At 38.3% G+C, this 23,013-nt stretch overlaps 1 protein-coding gene across 3 annotated transcripts in view; it reads left to right on the top strand.

The window, feature by feature from the left end:
• Window positions 1-23,013, top strand: part of VWA8 (von Willebrand factor A domain containing 8) — a 197,648-nt gene that overhangs the window by 164,330 nt on the left and 10,305 nt on the right. For all 3 annotated transcript variants that reach the window (XM_026058921.1, XM_026058919.1, XM_026058920.1), the window contains 5 exons: window positions 1,621-1,729; window positions 2,456-2,612; window positions 6,328-6,436; window positions 11,666-11,791; window positions 13,671-13,829. In XM_026058921.1, the coding sequence (XP_025914706.1) occupies window positions 1,621-1,729; window positions 2,456-2,612; window positions 6,328-6,436; window positions 11,666-11,791; window positions 13,671-13,829 (660 nt within the window). The remainder of the gene's footprint in view (window positions 1-1,620; window positions 1,730-2,455; window positions 2,613-6,327; window positions 6,437-11,665; window positions 11,792-13,670; window positions 13,830-23,013) is intronic.

Below are 23,013 nucleotides of genomic sequence, written 5' to 3'. Positions count from 1 at the left end.
GAATTTTTTCAATGACAAACTTGATGAAAATATAATAGGGGATGTAAGTCACAGATTATGATAGTGTATGGCTCATTCGGCTTCCTTTTGCAGAATTTTACATACTTTTCTATAAAGGACCTACAAGGATAAAAATATAAAGGATTTTCCATAACTTTATTGTTTCTCTTTACAGAATAATATTTTGTTTTGGTTCATGGGGCTGAGACTAAGTTTTTGGTTTTATGATTTTATTTTAAACCAAATTCAGCAATTTTTGTTTACCTCAATGTGTCTGATAAGTTTGGAATGCTAGCCTACCAGTTACACAAAACAGTTCTTACAGTTTATTTTGAAGGAAATCTCTATAGCCAGAAAAGTGTATAACCCTAAGGGTAACATGCTGTTGTGGTTATAAGTGTCTTTCTTCGCATGCAAATGTTAAATTAATGTAATTTTTCAGATTAGATCTTAATTGTACACTAATGACAAGGTTCACAGAGGATGTATTTTACCTCTATGAATTAACATAAATTCTATAAAAAGAAAGAAAATTATGTTTTGAACAGTTCCCAAGACACTGTTGTTAGAGCATATGTTTTCAAATCGAAAACATGTGTGGAATTCATGTCATTATTAAATTGAGTCAGCAAAGCAGAATTCAACAATTAAACTATTTTACAGCTCCAGTTAAAACCCTGATTATGCTAGTGAACTTCTGAGAAGGCAATAAATTGTATTTATTGGGGCACATAAATTCAACAGAGAAATAAATAATATAGCATATGAGAAGAAAGTTTATTTGTAGAGGTGGCATCAGTTTTATATCTGTGTCATTAAGTTTCATGCAATGATAAACTGGTATTAAATTATAGAAGGTTAACAAAGTAAGGGCAGTTTACTCATGAATCATTGGTTCACTACATTACTTTTTCCTGTTATGAACTCTGAGTGTTCTTTTAGTGTCAGTCACCCACTTGAATTCAACGCCAGCCTAAAGTGACTCAGTTCTGACCACCTGGCAGCTGTTGGGTATTCAGCTGTACAGTAAATCGATGGGGAAAGTGCGGTCAGTGGACAGGTGTTCACATTAGAAAACCCACCATTGCAGTCATCACTTTTGCATCACATTACATGCCATTCTGAGCATGTAATTTGAACTAGCCGTTTATTTATGTCAGAGAAGTGCACGCTATTTATTTAGCCACTGTACATGAAAGAGGATCAGTCTTCTGAGCAATAAGAAATGCTGAGTTATAGTTGTGTGTGCATGAAATTTATAAGTGGATGTAGAGTCAGGTGTTGCTGATACTACAAGAGGCATTAAAACTACAGTTGGTCCAGTGTACAGCAGGATTTTTAATTATATTAGCTATTATCAGAAAACACTTATTTTTCTAGTGTGGGTAAGATCTGAATTCACTAAGTGGTTTGGGTGGTACTGTTCTTAGGTCTGATATGGGTCTAAAGTACCTCTCAGGAACCCTGTTTTACCCTCTTTTGCCCTGCTTTGCCCTGTTGTCATCGGCAGGTGGAATGTTGCATTTCTCAAATTCATTCTGGTCTTACAGATCTTCAGCAGTAGGTTCATTACAGTGGTTAAAATAAGAGAGCTTTACAAGTTTATTTTTTATTTTACAGATAACGATTGAGAGGGACAGTGGTTTGGATGTCAGTTCTCCCAAGCATGGAAAGGTTGATCCAAACAACATGCCTCATGTTGGTGGAAACACTTGGGCTGGTGGAACAGGTTTTCATTCATTGTTTTCTTGTGCATCTTTTAAGCATGTCTAAGAGAAATGTTGTTCCAGTCAAAAATGGATTTACACAAGGCTCTTCTCAGCTCAGATCTATAGTACTCTATACAGGGTCTCTTTATTGTCAGTGGAAAGAAGGAGTTGCGGTGCCTAACTTAAACTGCATGTAGCAAATCCCTACTTCAGTTAGGCTTTATGTTTCTCTTCATTGGCTGCACAGAGAACCTGAAACTTGCAGTCGTAGAAACTAGGCTGAGTCACCTGCCATTCTCCTAGATGTCTCTGTAGCCCCAGAAATTTGGGTAGCGTAGGAAGTAGGCACTGGGAATAGGCAAAGTGCCTCCTAATTCTAGCGAGCGTGAGAGTGATCACTGTATAAAGTGGTTTGAGAACAGTGTGACCCAACAAATTCTAGGGAGAAGAGAGTAGTCAGAATGAATGGCTTGAACAACGAGCAACTTTGAGGATATGTGCAAGACTTCCATGGTCTAGGCTTTGTATGAGTTGAAACTCTTCCAGATCTGACCTCAAAGGACTAAAAACGTGTATTCCAGTGGAGTTCTTTACCATGATAGCTGTTTGTTTTTGAAAATCTATGACAATGAATATTTCTACTGGGACTATCGGCAAATTTTGTGAACATCTATAGATACGACAATGGCAGCTTTAATGAAAAAGCTTTTGTATTTTTTGATTATTTTTTAACTCAACCATTCTAGGTGGGAGAGACACTGCTGGCTTAGGTGGTAAGGGTGGGCCATATCGATTGGATGCCGGCCACAAGGTTTACCAAATATCTCAAGCTGAAAAGGATGCTGTTCCTGAAGAGGTTAAGAGAGCAGCACGGGAGATGGGCGAAAAGGCCTTTAAACAAAGGTAACATGAAAGTCTTTATTTTCCCTTTCATTTCCCAGAAGCGTTTGAAAAAGATATCTAAAAATATTTTTTTTATTAAAATGCATCTATTAACTGCCTTACCCTGGTCATGATCATTTAACAGTGCTTTTTAGCATGTGTTTAACTTGTCTGGACAGGATGTACAGAACGTTTTATTGAATTAAACCACACTGTTAAAATGACTGTGTAACTAGGTAGAACAAAACATAGGTAGACTGATAATAAGACTGATGCGAATATTTACCTTCTTAAAAAAGGGATCTACCATGTGAAAACTGTGTGCAAGACTTGTGTGTCTAAATCGTATGTAAGATCTGTAGCCAAATTGTTAGATGATTTGAACTATTAGAGCTCAACAGACAGCGTTACAAGAACCATAGCTCTTGCCAGTATTAGTGTAACGCATCTTGGCTACTATACACAAACTAACCGAGTATTTCTTAGCCTGGGCACAGAGATTCAGACTTCTTCCACTGATTGAACTCTGAAGTCAGACTCTGGTACTTTGCATAACAAAAGCTAAGTGTTTTGACAGTCATACAAAATGAGTTTTACAGTTTCAGCCCAGGGCATATGAAAATGTGAGTATCTGTCTGAAGCAGTACTAGATGCAGATTAAAACATAGGAGTGATTAAATTCAGAAGTATCTTAATAAGGAACTCATGATTTGCTGTTTTTAATAAAGTGGTTCCCAATGGGGATGTAAATCTGGGTACTGTTAGGAGCAGGTGAGATTGTCATTTACTTTATGTATAAATAAATAGGTTTTTAAGCACAGAGCACACATTTTATATGAATCACTGTATTTAAAAACAGCAATTTAGCTATTGCATTCAGGTCAAGTTTCTTTTTTAATCATGTTTTCATTACTAAATTGCCTACAGCATTTAGCACAGTCATTAAGGCATTAATGATTAATTAAGATGAGGAGAAAACACAGATTATAGCAGAGTTTCACAAGAAAAGATCCTGAGAGGAAAAATACCTTTTAGTAGTGATTTAATTTACACAAGCAACATATAGAAATTTAAATTAAAAATACTTATTTAAGGTTTTGTTTTTGGGGGGAAGGCAGAGCTGCTTGGTTCTCCCCACCCCCCAGTGTTTTGTTTTTTTGTTTTTTACATGTAGAAATTAGTGGGTTATGCCTTGGTAAATATGGGGGGCAGGGACTGCTTTTAACCCTTTGTACATCTCCATTCTTGAAAGTTGCTTCATAATAGAAACAGTTGATATGTTAGGTCTTGGATACTGTACATCTCTCTATGCCTATAGACATTCGCAGACACAGCATACTTTAATGAATTTCTACCTTCCTAAATAATGGTTTGTAAAGTTTGTGCTAGGAGAAACTGCTAGATACTGCTATACCTTGTGGAAAGAGTGCAGCTGTGTCCTGTAAAATCTGAGTATCTGCACATGACATAACAATTCATGTCACGCTAAAACCAGTAAGCAAGCTGTCCCAGTAATAAAAGTGGCCCATTCTGAAGCCATGTTTGATTATTATTCTATACCTCTTTGGGCAGCTGTGAGAGCTGGCAGATAGAAGTTAAGAAAAGGTAGGTTGGAGTCCTCAGGCTAAGGAAAAAAATAAGGGGAACTGCAAAATTTACTGTTTTGTTGGTGCATAATTATCTGGAAGGGAGAATCTTAATATGAAAGCTATTGATTGTTTTCCTGGCTAGATAGTACTGGTAATGGAAAGCTTTTTAAGTTGCCCTATTTCAATAGAATAAAAGTTATATCTGTTCATTCTACTGTTCTTTACACCGCAATTTTAATCTCCAGGGTGTCCTGAGGTTTTTCACCTTGCAAGAGATTTTTGTGAAGCTGACACAACTCAGTGAATTATTTCCACATTTCATCATAATTAAGACAAACATGGCACATTTTTTTATGCATTATGTCATTGTGTTCTAGAGCCCTTTCTGAAACCAAAATGTTTTGACCTCTCAGGAAAGATCAAATGGTCTGTATAAAACTCAGATACTTAGCTCTTCTGTTTTTGATGTGTTTTTTTTAATTCAGTATTATACCTTATGCTTTTTTTCTTAATCTTACAATGAAATGCTTTTCGGTAGTGAAAGAAAAATAGTTAATGTTGTATTTACAGGCATCAAACTAGACTGCTCTTTGTTGATATCATTTTTAAATATATCCAGCACATTCATCTTGATAATAAAGACAACTTTTAACAAATAGTTGAAGTGACATGTGAAAGTTAATAAGACTGAAGTTAGTAAACTCTTGAACAGATACAATATTTTTCACAGCAGTTTCCTGAACCAGCTTGCTCTGTGGATTGTTGTAGAGTCTAACATAGTAAAACTGCACAGGTGGCTTTTTGTTTGATACTTCAAGAAAACATTTTCTTCATTGATGTGAAGATACTGAACTCAGTTTGCAGGAGCCATAAAGTAAATTGAAATGTACAGCATGGGAAGTTACCTTTTCCTGCCTCTAATGAGTAATAGTTGGCTGTAATGACTATGTCTATACATAGTTCAAAATAGACAGCAATTTGGGTCTGGACCTCATTTCCTGTATTGTTTATTCTCATGTATAATGTATGGTCCATGCAAGTAACTTGCCATGGTGTTAAAACTTTTATCATTAAAACTCTAACTGAACTGGTCTATATATCTGTTAGTATCTGTTTATAGTTCACTTAAAAGTCCGTATGTTCAAAGCACTGTGAATGAAGTTACGGTGATATGAAGTGCCTGTATTCAAAATAAGCTATACAGATAGACTAATATGTCTTAACTTAGGACTGAATCCAGCCACAAGCTGGATGGAAGAGTGGGCAGATACACAATTGCTGCCTTGTTACGTGATGCTGGGTCACAGAAAATGTCAAATAGTGCACACACCCAGCATAGCCATCTGTGCCTTAGCTTGTGCTTCACCCTTGGACCTCTGTAATTACATTCCAATCCTGCGTTTCACCGGTTTAAGAGTATCTGCTTAGATATGATGTTCGTAACAACAGTACAGAGCTTTAAGTAGACACATCTTATCTTAACTTACAGAAAAAGCATGTATCTGTTTTTATAGCACAGATGTTACTCTCTCTATTAGATCTCTACATACTGCAGAGTTCAGTGACATGACTCTTTTTTTGTAGGGGAGCACATTTTTCTTAATGTTCACGCACAACTTCTTTGTTTCAAGGTTTCATCATTTTATGAAACATAAAGATAGGTATTTGAGATGGAGTGACTAGTTGTAGGTCTTCAAGGACAGATTTTAGAGTGTGTCTTTACTTAACCTTTGTGTTAAAGCATAGATCACGGTATGTTTAGAATACTTTGCTGGTGCAGTAATGAATAGTGAACTGACGATCCTTTTAAGTGCATATAGCAACACCTGAGCCAATAAAGCCTTCAGAATTTGATTGCAGTTTTCAGAACATCTGATTTTCTTCCCAAACATTAAAGCAGATTAAGAGAGAGACAAAAAATTAGTAGTCTTTGTATGTTTTAATGTGATGCAGTCCCTGTAGACATTGACAATTACCTGTCTTTTCAAAAATTCACAAAAGCAGCTGCCATTTCTTTGATTCATCTAGTGTTTGGTCATTACCATCTGAATTTTCCAGTTATCACCAAACAAGCTTATTCACATGTATGAAAATGGATGATATGCTTGTTTCCTGAACTATTCTTAGCTCCCTATTTTTTACTTTAGATTGAAAGAGATTCAGATGAGTGAATATGATGCATCTACTTATGAAAGATTCTCCGGAGCAGTCCGACGACAAGTTCAGTCGCTCCGCATCATCTTAGACAATCTGCAGGTAAGGTTAGATTCACTGATAAAGGAACATGCTGAGCTCATTACATTATGCCCAAAGTATTACCCTGCTATATTTTAATATTCTGTCACCATCTGATGATGATACCTTTGAGGGTTAAAAGCAAATTTGGGTTCTAATCACAGTTAGGACAAATACAGTCTCATATAACCTTTTCAAAGGCAGCTTTTAATTGGGTCTCAGCGCTTGTCTCTACAAGTTACAGTATTCCCATACTACAGTCTACAGAGATTACTTATTCAGGAGCACAATTTTGTGAGATAAAACACTATAAGTTATTAAAAGAATATGTGATGGTGTGTAGATCACGATCTTTGTCTTTACCTTCTGTCCAAAAGACATTTTTTTAGCTTAAAAATGTAAATGCTGTAGATGTTAAAGGAGAGAAACACTTCTCCAAATCATAGCTTATATGCAGCTGAAAATAAGAATTTTTCTCATGTTTGTTTTTAACTCTTGATAATAAAAGTAAATATAGCCTCAGTCTCCTAAGTGGAAACTAGTCAAAAAGACCAGTTTGCCTTTTAAATTTCTAGTAATTGGTCCTACAGTTGCTCCAGGCTTTATTGATCCTGGTATTCATGTACAGTGTAAATAAAAAGTTCATCATTTCAAGGAGGAATCTACTAGTCCTCAGTGAAAAAGAAATGAAAAAAAATTACATTTTTAATCAGAGGAAGGTTCTTAGAGATGTCTCATTTCTGTTGAAGGCTACCAATCACTAATATACATATATGTAAGTATACTAATTAGTCGCAGTTCGATGTCTAATACGTCTCCTTACTTCAGCAATAAAAATGAAATATAAAAAGAAATGACCTTGTATGGGTAAGGTTTTTGACCTCCTGGGTCAAAAAATCCAGTCCCCTGTTATTGCAAGTAAGAAAGGTAACATTCTTTTTTGCCTCATTTATATCCTTAAGCCACTGTGACTACAGCAGTGCTGCTATAATCACATGCACACACAAAACTGTTAGCCGATTTCATCATGAATGTATCAGTTCAGAGAGCAGTTTGTACAATGGACATGTAAGATGGGCTTGTAATAACACACTTTGATTCATCCATGCAGCTAATATATTTCAATTCAGGAGTTAACTTTGGGTTTGTAATGAGAGTTTTTAGCTGCAAAATTTTAGCTATAAATCTGTTCTTCCTATGTTATTTATAATCTACCTGTTTGTTTTTACCATGTTTCTAGCAGACATGCAGTTGGAAGCATACTCTAGGACAATAAGTGAATCTTCAGTTTAAAGTCTTTTTTTAATTTGCTTTATCTATTCCTTGGAGCCAAAATTCTCATATTCAGGGATCATGATAATCATAATATAGTATAATTTAATATAAGGAGGCATATCCTGTTGCTTGATGTTAAAAAGGCCATTTTAATATCAAGGCAAAGTCTTATAAGCCTCACGATTTCATGAAACTCACTAACTTCATGGAAAAAATCTGTAACAGCTAACCACAGAGATAATGAAAATATTTATAATGCAAAAACAAACTCACTGAATTCAGAAAAGCTAGCTCTTAGGATAAGAACAATATTGAAAGCAGGATTTTAACTTTATACATTTATTTACACATTTTGGTAGTTATTTTATAAGAAGATGCACTAGGAAAATAAAGATAAATCAGTGAACTGTATTCATGATAACAGGAGTTACTTAGTTGAAAAATACTTTCCATTAATTGGAAGCTAAATCCAAGCACATTTCATATTATCTCCATGAGAAAAAAAAAAATTTTTATTCTTCAGCATGGTAAATCATTTGGCCCTGGTGAGAGACATGCCATTGTCTCCCCTTTTTTTCTGGATCCTAAATACACCATGGGTGCTCGGCTAAAACTGTTTTCTTTCTCTGTTACCAGTCAGACATTCCTTATTTCTGTAATAAAAAATCAATAGCACGGTCAGCTGTAGTAAACTTTGCAGCTCAGATATCAGTGTGCAGTTGTAGTTTTTAAATTTATGAAAAACTCAAATTACCGTCTCAGTATAGATCACTTTTAGCTTTTGAAAAATGTTTGAGTTTGCTTTGTTTCAAACTGATTGTGTTCACATAATGAAAATATGTTATCCATGCTTATTCAATGTAGATTTTCTTTTGGACATGTGTGTGTTTTAGTTAGTTTGGGGGAGGGGGTGGGTGTTAAATGTTTCTTATATTACATTATACTTCCAAGAATCAGGAGGCTGGGATTATGATCCGGTTGTAGTTAATGTCTCTCAAAAATGAGTAGCAGCAGCAAGAGATATTTGGAATAGGCTGTTTCAATATAAGTAATGCACAAATTAGGTATAAGAATATTATTTCTTAGTTCGTTTGATTTTACGTAACTCACTGATCCCTGTCAACTGTTTGAGCAAAATTAACAAAGTACTACAAGTCGTAGTATGTCTTGTGTAGAAATAGCAAACCCAGAACTTCAGGAAATCCAGTCAAGCTGCTGTAGATCTGCTTTCTCTCTCCTAAAGCTGGCCAACCCCTGAAAAAAGCTCATGTGTCTGAACTCCAGATTCAAAAATTATGGTCAGATAGTCACTTGGAAAGCACCTCCTGGGAGCAATTAGATTTTAGACGACTTGGCCYCCAGAAGTACTTCTCTTTTTATTGATTGCGGAGGGAATCTGTGGCTACTGTCCTCCCAGTTTCTGAATCCCAGTTAGACACCTGTGTTTAAAGTGGACGAACCTGGGCCTGAGCCTGGGGCTCTGTTCAGCTGAGCCTGCGTGGGAATCCTCCGGTCATAGCCTCAATAGTAAAATAATGGCAGTGCTATAATAAACATGGCTCAGCGAGCTAACAGCATGGAAGCCCCTGTGCCCTGTCAGTAGTAGTGCTCACGCTTTCCCAGTTTCAACATCTGTTCTTTTCTTGGGACATATGTAGAAAGTTTTCCAAGAAACTTACCCCAGAAACAAATGCAGACCAGGACTGGGAGTATTTCATACCATCCTATACCATTACAAGTAACATATTTAGATGCGATTACTTCAGATAGACAACTTTTTTTTTCTGTGATTTCACAGTTGTATTTTGTAATTTTTTTTTGTAAATATGCCTTTGGTATCTTTCAATGACAAGAATTACTACAGTGGCATATTGTCATCAGCCATTGTGATACTGATGAAAAGAGATAGTATCTAGCACAATTTTTCTCATTTTGAAAGCAACACGAGCAATATAGGTAATATTTTTCATCAGTACAGTGGCAGTATATTACAGTAATAATGAATTGTATATTCTTTTTAATAAAATTTCTAAGCAATCTGTATATGTAATAGTTCTGTTATTCTGTTAAAGTTGTAAATATCCATGTTGCTTTTAAACTTGTGAAAGTTATGTATTGAAAGCTCTGACAGTTATGTTTTATATATGTGTGCATTGTATAACACACATACTTAAGGAGAATTTTTTCTGCTTTTATAAAAGAGAAGAAATTCTTAGAAATTCTACATGAAAGAGACAGATGTTAAGTAGCCTAAATAATTTTAGCATTATTTTGGAAGGAGGTTAGGTCACATTTTATCAGTATTCTTTCCTATTTTGGAAGAAGAATGTTGACTCTGTGTTCCTCTAATACAGTTTCAGTTCAAATACTGTTTATTGTTGCATAAACAGAATAACAGACAAGCTTCAGAAGACAGTAAATGGTTGGACGGATTTTTAACCATGTCCATAGTTAAAAGAATTTTCTTCCCACACTGCTTTTCCTTGAACAGCAAATACCCTTAAAGCTGAAGTGTTGTTAATGAAAACAGTAGTGAAACTAATTGAGAATATGCTCAATGAAGCTGAATTTTTATAGTTTTCTGTTGTTTCTTTCTCCCAAATACCAAAAGGAAGCAAACCACAAGCACTTGACAACATCAGCCCTCAGTTCTTGAAGTGTTAAGGGTCTACGTATGTTCCAGTACTTACAGGACTTTCCCTGTGGCTTTGTGTTCTTTCTGCCCACTTTTTTTCATAGATAAGTAGTCCATCACTCTTAAATAGCTATTGGCAACTAGACAGTRATCCAGAAGTCCTTTTTCCATACACACAAAAAAGCAAAACCATCAAAAAATTTGATCAAAGCAATTTCAAAGATTTTCTGAGCTTTAAGAAGCCATCATCTGACTGTTCAGACTGTACAAAATTGTAAAGACTATTCCTCTCAAATCCCAGGCCTGCAGTTTACTTGGGATTTGTAATGTAATGCTTCCAACTAGTCAAAGACAAACCGGTTTTCATTCATGAGAACCGGTATCTAAGGCAGTTCATGTCCTGCTGGATATTTGATTTGCCTCTAGCTACGGACCTGCAGTCAGCTGAGAACACAAATGCATTATACATATATAAATTAAAAATCTTTCCTTCCTGGGCTTACTACCAGTTTGAGCAACTTTAAACTGAAGATTTAAGCAGAAATTAAATAAACTATTAAACCCACATAAACAGACTTTGCTGTCTTCAAATGGATCCTGTGGCACATGAACCATGATGAAATTGTCCTTCAAAAATATTCTTAAATATATTGTTTATATTCTTAAGTGCTTGAGTCTTCAGTCTTCAACACTTGCTTCTATGTATAGGAGTTACATCAGTATTTGAGCTCCTGGACTGTAACGCATTTTCATCAAGTCAGACTGTAGATAACTAGTGTTCTTTTAAACAAAATAAAAGAAGCATTTAATGGATTGTCTCTTGATTAGCACAGTTTTCAGTGTGTTTATTTTAAAATAGCGTAACTGTTTATTATGAATATTGTTTTAAAAGAAACCACTTACCATTGCCTAAGGTTATTACTGTTTAGTTTTACTTTTAAGTCACCCAATTTATTTTCTTGCACTGCTTGAATGGAGAACTCATAATGGTCAATTATGCATGTTCCTCTGACTGTATGCGTTTCTGCACAGGTTTGCTAGTGTGCTATTTTCCAGTGCGTTTGCAAGAAAAAAGACTAACATTTCCACAATCCATAATTAAACTCCCATATGCAAAAAGGCTTAAAGAAGACAAAATTACAGAGGGAATGTACTCTTTGTCAGTGATAATTACTCTTTCAGTGAAAAAGAGCAGGACCAGTATGAAATTTCATTAACTTATGCCAAAACTATCACATAATTACAAAGAAAATTAATTTGTATGTCATGTTCAGTAGGTACTAAATTGCATAAAATACACCCACATCAATGAGTGAATTAAGGATGCTTTTCTGTTGTAGGCCAAGGGTAAGGAAAGACAATGGCTGAGACACCAAGCTGTTGGGGAGCTGGATGATGCCAAAATCATTGATGGGCTGACAGGAGAAAAAGCCATTTATAAACGACGGGGAGAACTTGAGCCACAAGTAAGTATCCAACAAGTAGCGGAGGGAGACAGGGAAGAGGATAACAGGTTTGCTGATTTCTTAGTGGGTGTATGTTATATATGTTTAGAGTTTCCATGAGTTATATATAGAGAGATGAGAAACTCAAAGGTACCATCTCTGGCTTGGGAAATCCCTGAGACAGAGATGACTGCAAGATGGAGGATTTGTTTCTCCTTTTCTTATAGTCTTTCATACATATTTGTTGTGGGCCACCCTCAGAAAGAGGATGCTGCTGTAGGCAGTCCTTTGTTTTGATCCAGTACAACAGTTTCTATGTTCTTATTTTGTATTTTGATGAACTGAAGATGATTAGCAGAAAACATTTTCCTTGTTTGTCTAAAAAAAAGGAGATTTTCTCACTAACTTAATTGAATTTAATTTTCACTACGACACCCTGGGAAGTTTAAAAAAATTGATGATCTTTACAAATGTCCTCTCCTTAGTCTGTGATATGCCAAGAATTTCAGCTTTCACAGATATTTGGATTTTCAAAAATAAATACAGTAATGAGAAAAAAGTGGAAGTAAAAGCCATTAAGATACAATAAAATTGACTGTCCTGTGGTCCATTTCAGCCATTCCTCAGGAGCAGTATGGTTAGCCCTATGTAAGTCAGTAACCAAGAAACTAGTTGATTCAGACCAACAAAATCCGTCCAGAACTAGTGGGCTAGTTCATATACGTTAACAATAATATTTAAGGACAGATTGTTATTTTTAATTACATTAAGAATTTTTCTAAAATAAATGAGCGCAACATCTTTTTGCACAGCAGCTATGCACGTTAGATGAATCTCTGGTTTTAATTTTTAGGGTACTTGGTCTTGACATCTGTTGCTTTGAAGAGCTGATAGAGCTTGGCCGTGCCTATGTGAAAGATCAGTAAGGAAAAAGTGGTTAGATCCTCATTTCCAATTCTACCAAAAGAAAAGAATTCGAGGTTACTCAAAGTATATGTTTTAAGACTTTGGAAAATAGTTCAGTTATGAGAGAAAAGGGCCAACTTTAGATTTTGAGTTAAAAAGCAATAAAAGTAAAATTTAATGGGTCTTCTCCATCCCCCTGCTTTTGGTAGAACAGGGATGTCACACTGAAGGAGTCATTAGAAGAGGGAAATACACTAATGCTTCAGTAGTACTTGTGTGAGAGACAAATGTTTGCAACTCAGTTACAGGTAAAAGGAATATTTTTGGTATTTGCTTTTCTTGAGATTTTTTTTTGCCAGATCATCTTTAATAGCCTTATACTTGAAGCCAGACTCATCCCATTGCATATTGTAGAAAGCACCTCCCTTTAATGTACTGTGCCAAAAATTGTTAAAACAGATGGGGATTGTTTTCAAGAAAAAAATAATAGTTTCAGGATCAGAATGAAAAAAAGATGAGTAGTTAATCAAAACAAGATTTCAAACATTTCTAGAATGATATTAACCTCAGCAGACAAGTTTTTACAGCCTTACAAGGGTCCTGTTAGTGCCGTAAGCCAAGAGAAAGTATTTCCCATATGAGTCTTGGCAAAAAGAGCAAATATGAGAGTCTTTTTACTGAAATAAAATGTTAAGAATCAGAAATGTGACAGAAGAGATATTTCCTCACAAGAATGTGTGGAACTTTTCCTGGTATTTTGTTTCCAGTCATAGAAGGTGAGGAAAAACATTGAAGGTGAATTTAAAGAGTTAGAAAAACAGTAAAAATGCTTTTGTTCTTTTTTTTTTTTTTTAATAATCTGCCTTTGCTGGATGAAGGCTTCTTGCTTTGCAAAGAGTGTTAAGTTCTCTTTCTAAAAAGTTTTATCCTTACTGATGCTTAGCTTTCCCATATATATAGTTTCTTTTTTTTTTTCCTGCTGTTTCCCTGTTAGCCTGGGAGCCCCCAGCAGAAACCTAAACGCCTGCGTCTGGTGGTGGATGTTTCTGGTAGCATGTACCGCTTTAATGGAGTGGATGGACGACTGGAGCGCTCCATGGAGGCTGTCTGCATGGTCATGGAAGCTTTTGAGAATTATGAGCACAAGTTCAAGGTAATTATAACTGGGCTAGAAGTTCTGTGGTTAATGGACAGACAGTGTAGAGCGGTGGAAAAAGTGTTTCAGCAATCAGTCCAGCCAAAGAACATTATTTATTCCTGCGAGGAAATAAAGGCTTTAATCTGTTGCTAGCAACCTGAAAAATAATATTAGTGAATGGGTAAGAAACATTGCCCATTTCAGTAGCGGAGAATTCAATTTAAGACCAGGTGTGAAATATGCTGCCTTTTTTATGCATTTACTATAGATGCATTTATTTATTTATTACACAGAATCACAGAATCGCTGAGGTTGGAAGGGACCTCTGGAGATCATCTAGTCCAACCCCCCTGCTCAAGCAGGGTCACCTAGAGCACATTGCACAGGATTGCATCCAGGCGGGTTTTGAATATCTCCAGAGAAGGAGACTCCACCACCTCTCGGGGCAACCTGTTCCAGTGCTCTGTCACCCTCACAATGAAAAAGTTTTTCCTCATGTTCAGACAGAACTTCCTGTGTTTCAGTTTGTGCCCGTTGCCTCGTGTCCTGTCGCTGGGCACCACTGAAAAGAGTCTGGCCCCATCCTCTTGACACCCTCCCTTCAGATACTTGTACACATTAATAAGATCTCCTCTCAGCCTTCTCTTCTCCAGGCTGAACAGACCCAGCTCTCTCAGTCTTTCCTCATAAGAGAGATGCTCCAGTCCCCTAATCATCTTTGTAGCCCTATGCTGGACTCACTTCAGTAGTGCCACTTCCCTCTTGTACTGGGGAGCCCAGAACTGGACGCAGTACTCCAGATGTGGCCTCAGCAGGGCTGAGTAGAGGGGGAGAATCACCTCCCTCGACCTGCTGGCAACACTCTTCCTGATGCAGCCCAGGATACCATTGGCCTTCTTGGCCACAAGGCCACATTGCTGACTCATGGTCAACTTGGTGTCCACCAGCACTCCCAGGTCCTTCTCCACAGAGCTGCTTTCCAGCAGGTCAGCCCCCAACCTGTCCTGGTGCATGGGGTTATTCCTCCCCAGGTGCAGGACTCTGCACTTGCCTTTGTTGAACTTCCTGAGGTTCCTCTCCACCCACCTCTCCAGCCTGTCAAGGTCTCTCTGAATGGCAGCACAGCCCTCTGGTGTATCAGCCACTCCTCCCAGTTTTGGATCATCAGCAAACTTGCTGAGGGTGCACTCTGTCCCTTCATCCAGGTCACTGATGAAGAAGTTGAACAAGACTGGACCCAGGACTGAACCCTGGGGGACATCGCTAGCTACAGGCCTCCAACTAGACTCTGCGCCACTGATCACAACTCTCTGAGCTCTGCCATTCAGTCAGTTCTCAGTCCACCTCATTGTCCACTCATCTAGCCTACACTTCCTGAGCTTACCTATGAGGATGTTATGGGAGACAGTGTCAAAAGCCTTCCTGAAGCCAAGGTAGACAACATCCACTGCTCTCCCCTCATCTACCCAGCCAGTCGTTCCATCATAGAAGGCTATCAGATTGGTTAAGCATGATTTCCCCTTGGTGAAGCCATGCTGACTACTCCTGATCACCTTCTTGTCCTCCACATGCTTGGAGATGGCCTCCAGGATGAGCTGCTCCATCACCTTTCCAGGGATGGAGGTGAGGCTGACTGGCCTGTAGTTCCCTGGGTCCTCCTTCTCGCCCTTTTTGAAGACTGGGGTGACATTAGCTTTCTTCCAGTCTTCAGGCACCTCTCCTGTTCCCCATGACCTTTCAAAGATGATGGAGAGTGGCTTAGCAATGACATCCGCCAGCTCCCTCAGCACTCGTGGGTGCATCCCATCAGGGCCCATGGATTTGTGGGTGTCAAGTTTGCTTAAATGATCTCTAACCCACTCCTCCTCCACCAAGGGAAAGTCTTCCTTTCTCCAGACTTTCTCTCTTGCCTCCAGGGTCTGGGGTTCCTGAGGGCTGGCCTGAGCAGTAAAGACTGAAGCAAAGAAGGCATTCAGTAACTCTGCTTTCTCTGCATCCTTCGTCACCAGSGCACCCACCCCATTCAGCAAAGGGCCCACATTTTCCCTAGTCTTCCTTTTGCTACTGATGTATTTGAAGAAGCCCTTCTTGTTTTCCTTGACATCTCTTGCCAGATTTAATTCCAAACGGGCCTTAGCCTTCCTCGTCACATCCCTGCATACTCTGACAACGCTCCTATATTCCTCCCAAGTGGCCTGTCCCCCTTTCCACTTTCTGTATACTTCCTTCTTCTGGTTGAGTTTTGCCAGGAGCTCCTTGCTCATCCACGCAGTTCTCCTGCCTCCTTTGCTTGACTTCCTACTCATAGGGATGCATCGCTCTTGAGCCTGGAGGAGGTGATGTTTGAATATGAACCAGCTCTCTCAGACCCCCTTCCTTCTAGTGCCCTAACTCATGGGATCCTCCATCCCCCTCACTGGCAGGATTGAGGAGAAGATGACCTGGGCTCCCAAACCCTTGACCACCATCCCCAGAGCTCTGAAATCCTGCTTGATGGTCTCCAGTTTGCCCTTGGTGTCATTAGCACCCACATGCAAGAGCAGCAGTGGGTAATAGTCCGAAGCATGGACGAGCCTTGGCAGTCTTTCCATGACATCTCTCATACAAGCCCCTGACAGGCCACAAACCTCTCTAGGCATGAGGTCAGGTCGGCAGATAGGTGCCTCTGTCCCCTGCAGCAGGGAGTCCCCCACAACAATCACCCGCCGCTTCTTCCGGGTGTTCCGGCAAGGCACAGGGTCTGTTGTCCCAGGTACTTCCCTTGCAGCCATGCCCATCTCCTCCTCATCCTGGAGGGCACTAAACCTGTTCTTCAGCTGCAAGTTATTGAGCAGAAACACTTAAGCCTACAGAACATAGGTATATATGTGCTTGGGGACATGCAAGAATGCTGTTTTTCCATGCCCCCAAGTACAGACAGGAGTACTTTGTGATGGAAAAAGACCCCACTCCTTTGTTGGTTATTCATGATCTCTTCCAGGTATCTGAAAACAAAATTGTCTGTTTTCTCTTCTGAAAGATGTTAGGTCCCAAACATTATTTAATGGTAGCCTGTAAAGGAAATATAAATAAAATTTATGCCTTTCTTTGTCTCCATAAGCCTAAACAAGGCCCAGGGCAGGTTTCTTTAACCTTCAAGATGAGAAGAATGGCCAGTCTGGAGTTAATTCTTGACAAACTCAGTGTTTAATGGAAGAATAAAGATGTCAGATGTCTTTATTGAAGAGATTTTCGAATGCAAAACTTAAAATACATCTGAACCAAATGTAAAATCTTCTAAACAAAATGAATAGAAAGCTTATTTCAGATCCATTCAGTCAGGTCTTCTTCATATTGTTCCTCTGATAACATAATCGTACAGGTTTCTATTCTTCCATAGAAGATTGTCTCCTGGACAAAACCAAGCCATTTGAGACATGCTTTTAGAATGTCTTCTACAAAGCCAAACATTCAGACTTTCATTTGTCAGAGAAAAAAGGAGACACGTACTGTGTTTTCAGCCTGCTTTCCTAAGAAAACAAGGGTGATGCTACTATACTGCCTGTCAATCATGTTTCCCCCACCCTTAAGCTTTGGAGCATATTTTCCCATTTCAAACAAATTTGAAACAGTTCTTGAGTTCCCAAAGATATTAAGTTCCTACAAATGTCATCAAAATATGTCAGATAGGAAAGAGGCTCTATTTGTATTCCCATTAGAGAAAAATGCTGCACCATAAGCTTAGACCTCAGCCCAGAGAATCTGTGTGGGAGCTCAGCTGTAATTAACAAAATCATGGGAAATGAGGGGTTTATTGGTTCAGCTGCTTATGTGTCTCCTGTTCACTGATAATAGAAAAGTTAATGACAAATATTTAACAGGGGTAGTGTAATTATACAGCACAATCTGCTGTAGCTTGGTAAATTGGGCTTATCTGAACAACATGCGTATTAGTATTGCCACATGTAAGGTCATCCACAAAGGAATAAGTAATAGAAGTAATGGACACATGGATAAATATGATACGTTCAGGTATAGTCAACGTGGCTTTTGTTAAGGAAAGTAATGTATTTTGAAAGAGTCAATATACATGTGACAAGGAAGGTTTGTTGATAGAGTCTCTTTGGATTTCCAGAAACATATGACAAAGTCTCTTACCAATGACTCATAAAGAAATGAAGGTACTTTAGGGGCTTAAAATATAGAAAACAGGCAATTATAAGTGGCGATTTTTCAGAATGAGGGAGTGAAGGGAGGTCATTGGTGGAACTGCATTGGGATTTGTGCTGGGGCCAGTGTTGCTGTGTATATACATAAGTGATCTGGAAAAGGGGGTGGATAGTGAACTGACAAAAGTTGCTACCCGAATGAAGTTATTCAGGAAAACAAAAAGGAAAAATCCAACTGTGAAAAGTTACAGAAAGACCTTGCAATAAAGAATGGCTGAGAAATAAAATGGCAGGTTGTGTTTGGTGCTATTAAATGTAAAGCGCTGCAGATGGAAGAAAACCATTCTGATTTTAAATACGCGATCATAAACTCTCAGCTATATATTAGTGCTCAGCAAAGAAATCTTGTAATTATGGTGTATGGTTCTTTGAACGCTCAGTGCCCACCAGCTGTCAAAAAGGCTAATTAAATGTTAGAAATTATTAGCAAAAGAACAGAGAACAAAGCAGAATGCCACTATAAAAATCCATAGTGCATTCACATCAGGGATAATGTATGCAGCTGTGGTGGTCCCCCATCTTACAGAAATTATTGTAGAGCTGAAAAACCTAGAAGTAAGAGTGACAAAGATTATAGAGGGTATGGACATGTTCCCGTACAAGAAATGGCTAAAAAGGCAAGAACTCCTCAGTCTGGAGGAGAGAAAACTCAAAGAGCTGATAAAATCATGACTAAAATGAGAAAGGTGAACAGGGAACAGTTGTTTGCTCTCTTCTAATACAGCTGTTCTTCGGTTGTTAAGAACAATAGATTATTCTGCTCTTAATTTAGAGACATTGTCTTACAAGATGAACACTGAAAGAGATGCAGTGCATTGGTAGATAACCAGCTGTCTTTGTTTCCAGCTGAGAGCCCAAACATGACCCTCAGGTGCATGGTCAAGGAATAACATGTAGGAGTAGACAAAACAGACAGCTCTGTGTGCAGAATGAGTGAGATAACTAAGGACTGTGTTCAGTTCTGGGTTCTGACTTGGAAAAGGATGATGTGTAGTTGTAAACCATCCAGAGAAGAGTTAGAAGATACTAGTCTGAAAATGTCCCCTTGCAAATGGAAATTGTTTTTTGTTTTTTCCAAGAGAAGGTTAAGTCTTCCTCACAATTTATAAGGACCAATGTGAGGAAAAGATTTCTCTTGTAAGTCACTGCATATTCTTATACTTTATTTTTTGGCTAAATTAGACAAATGCAAACTACAAATATTTTTTTAATTTTAACTGACGGTAGTGACGTATTATATAACTTCTGAAGAAACACAGTGGATACTCTGTCATTTAAGGTCAGTAGGGAAAGAGAAAGTGTCTTTCTAAAAGTCTGTGACTCAAACTGAAATTAAGAGCAATTTCCAAGGTCAGCTTTTATGCAGCTTTTTTATATGCCTATTGCAGATTACTATATCTTGTTTAGAAATTCTTGCTATTGGCTAGGGTTTTGCCCCGCATATAGATGAAACCCTTCATTTGGCCATGTAAATAGCTGAAAAGGCAGTTATAACATTGAATATGCTGTCTAACAACCACTTACAAGTTATAATAACACTTGCACAAAAACCATGTGCAGTTATTAGATGTGAAAATTGCCACTCTTGGATGATAATAAGACAGGAGTAGTAATATTATCCTTACAATCTGCATGAGTCAAGAGAGCTGGAAGGCTAATTTTATGCTTAAAATAACAGTGGTGGGGAAGATTTTGGAAATTTTAGTGACATACCAAGGAGAAAAAGTCAGCTTCTACATCTGTTCAACTTCAGTTGGCCTTTAGAGCAACTCTCCTCCATATAAGCGCTCCTTCCACTGGATAGAGGACCTCTGGGGGCCGGTAACGGCCCCTTGATTCAAGGCTGGCCAGATCCAGTGTGAGCTGTGTCAACTTCAGAGTTACTTTTGCTGAAGGGAAGAAAGATATTTTTCCATCTCCATATCTCGCTCTGCTGCCTCAATGGGATTTGGTTCACTCAAAGCATAATATCTACAAGAGTATTATAAGCCTCCCCAGAGATGACTAGGACAGCAGACAAGATGTGGCCTTATACTTCACTGGCCATGGAAATTGTCCCCCAAATGAGCACTGACAGCCCTTGACACAGTGGCTGCTTTCAGAGCTCATTGCTTCGGTGTTGTCCCTAATAGGGAGGACGGAGAGGGGACATAGTGAAGACAGACATGTGAGAGATTAGATGATTTGCTACATCCTAAGGATCTGGTGTGGCAACTGCTACACCTGCATGAATGTGACCAATAACCGGAACAAATGCTATTTTCTCAGTTTCTAATGCATGTAATCAGGTCTTTAAAGAATAAGAGCAACAGTGATTGTTTTAAAATATCAGTGACTCCAGTCTGTAAAACGCTGATGCTTTGCAAGGTGCTGCTAATTTTTCTCAGGACAAAACTGAAGTTTTGGTCTGTAAAATAACAAACCCTTCTCATGTCTAAAGTAAGGAGCAATTTGAAAAAGTGAAAGCAACTCACAACTGTGTTGTGTTCAATGAGGAATCTACAGTTTATCATTTACTCTTTTCTTTCTCTTCCTGATCCTCTTCTTGGCTTCCAAGAGTGGTTCTATAGAGTAGACATTTTTGGCCTTCAGATATGCTTGCTGTTACCTGCTTCTGTTGTAGCCTCACCTGCAAAGGTCAGGGCAGCATTTGTTGCCAGCTTAAGGGGTTTCTTGTATAACATGTATGGAAACTGAGGAACCATCAGGATTGTTGAGCAAAACATTCAAAGGGGATTACATAGCAACGTTCCCTTCCCCTGCTATCTAAGAGCAGTGCAGACTTTGAAAACCAATTCTTGGCCTTTGCTCAAGATTACTTTTCTGCTCATGTTTGGTTTCATTCTCTGCTAAAAAAGGTTGTGAGTGAATCAGGTGGGTTTTTTGCTTGGTTGTTGGTTTTGTCTTACCAGCTGAGCTCTCCTCATATATGGTACCCTTTGGTGTCATTGACAATACAGATTGATTTGTCTTTATAGTATTGAATGAAGGTGAGTCATACTTCTTTCCTGGGCTTCTTGTACAGAAGTAAAAGCTAGATATTGACTATGTGGCTGTTCATAGAAGGTTAGAAGAGTGCCAGGAGGTATTTGTCAGCTTTTTATGCTTGTGTAGCACAACCTGCCTGTTTCCATTTCCCATAACGGCAGCCAGTGAATCATTCCTTGTCAAGGGGGAAATGGGAGGCTCATCCCACAGCCAGGAAATTTGTTTAAATTAACAACCATCTTTCAAAGTCCTCCTCTGATGTCATCTCTTCCACACTTCCTCTAAAGTGCTTTATTAAAGAGAAGAGTGGGAGTGAGCGAAACATGGGAAGCCACATTCTCAGTCTCATCCTAATAATGGAGTTAAATACATTCCTACAGATGCATCTGTCCCCTTTAAGTGTGCAGATGCACAAGTTACAGATATAAGTTATAATAAGCAAGTTATTTTGCAGAATTCAAGTTCTTATATCTTTTGTAGATCTCATTTTACATGTCAATTATTTAAAAATGTACAGAATGGCAGTTCATTCTCTGGTTTATCTGAAGTAGTATTGTGCCTGTCACACAAAGCTGTATGGTTTTGTATCATCCCTAATTACTGACAATTGCACACATGATGCCAGATTTAGGAGGCTGTCCAGTAAATTATATAATAGTGAATTTATGAAGTCTTTAAAAATTTTTAAGTGGTTCAGTAAATGGCATATTATAGAACTGACAGGAAAGGCCCAAATTTTATTTATTGCAATATTAAAGGGATATTGCAGATTTTATATGCCAATTTCAGCATTCCCCATATAGAGAATTTACTGTGGAGGCACTACTGTTAATTCAGGAAAAGAACAAATGTTTCACATGGTTGGCAGAATAGTTTCTTTTAAATAATAAACAAAAGGCTTGACATAAATACCAAAAAAAAAAATTAATGTTCAGTGTTGTCCAAAGAAGAGATGAATTTCTAAAGATCTCACCCTCCAGCAGAGGCYTGTCCAACTCACACTGGCTTTAACATTCAGCATGCATCTTCTTTCAGCTTTTTTAAATGCCTTGAGAAATTAAACCTTTCAGTGTGGTAGCAGCAGAAGACAAAGTCTTCCATTTTACCCATTTCAGGCAGTGGCAATCATCCATTCAGCAAAAAATATAACAGTGGAATGGGATTTGTTTTAACCTGTAAGGAAAGAAGGCAACAAAATGAGACTATTTAGAGAGACGTGTTTACCTATTGTGTACTCAAAGCTTTAAATAGAGTATTTCTTTTCTCAGTGTACCTGAGGCTATTAGAAAAAGAGCCACTGTGCACCACAATAATATATTAATTCAATTAAGTCTGCACTGTGGCAAACAAATATTTTGCTCCTGGATTTGTCCTGAGAGCTGTGTTTTATGAAACAAACAAAATAAAAATTGGTTCCAAGCAAGATCTTATCACAGCTCCTCTCTCACTTTTAACTCCGTCCTTCTGCTGTGGAATTTTTAAGAAAAAGGCACTGGAGCGCTACTCTTTGGGGGTCCTTTTTCTGTGCGTCTCTTGAGCTGTGTTCTGCTTCTGTGGTTAGTGCAAAGGAAAGAACCTCCAGTTTTGACAAAGCATTTATAGGCCTGCATGTGTTGGGGTTCCCAGTTGGGCATGGCTATGAAATGGAGCTGTCTGCACCTTTTCTTTGAAGTGAGCACAGCAAGATACCTTTGAATCACTAAGGGTTCATTTTATTAGAACACAAATTAGAAGGAGGTAATATTTTGTTTAAAGAAAACCTGGGTGAGACGGATTTAAATACAAGGTCTTAAAATATGTCTCCTTCTTTACCCATGCAGAGTGGAGTTCTTCCCTCCAGTTTTACTCTGTCCCTTACCCTGTTTTCCTGGGTTGCACTAAACCCCACACGTTCCCCTCTGCAACAGCTCCTGCTTTCTGTCACCTCTAAAGCTTGGCTGTGGGTCTGGGTCTGCTCCCTTCTCCCCCAGGCTGCAGTCCCATGGCAGCTTAAGTCAATCCAA

This window comes from Apteryx rowi, unplaced genomic scaffold (genome assembly GCF_003343035.1).
Source record: "Apteryx rowi isolate R43461 unplaced genomic scaffold, aptRow1 scaffold_150, whole genome shotgun sequence".
Lineage (NCBI taxonomy): Eukaryota > Metazoa > Chordata > Aves > Apterygiformes > Apterygidae > Apteryx > Apteryx rowi.
The sequence above is the reverse complement of the archived record's forward strand: the minus strand, read 5'-3'. Positions and strand labels throughout refer to the sequence as shown.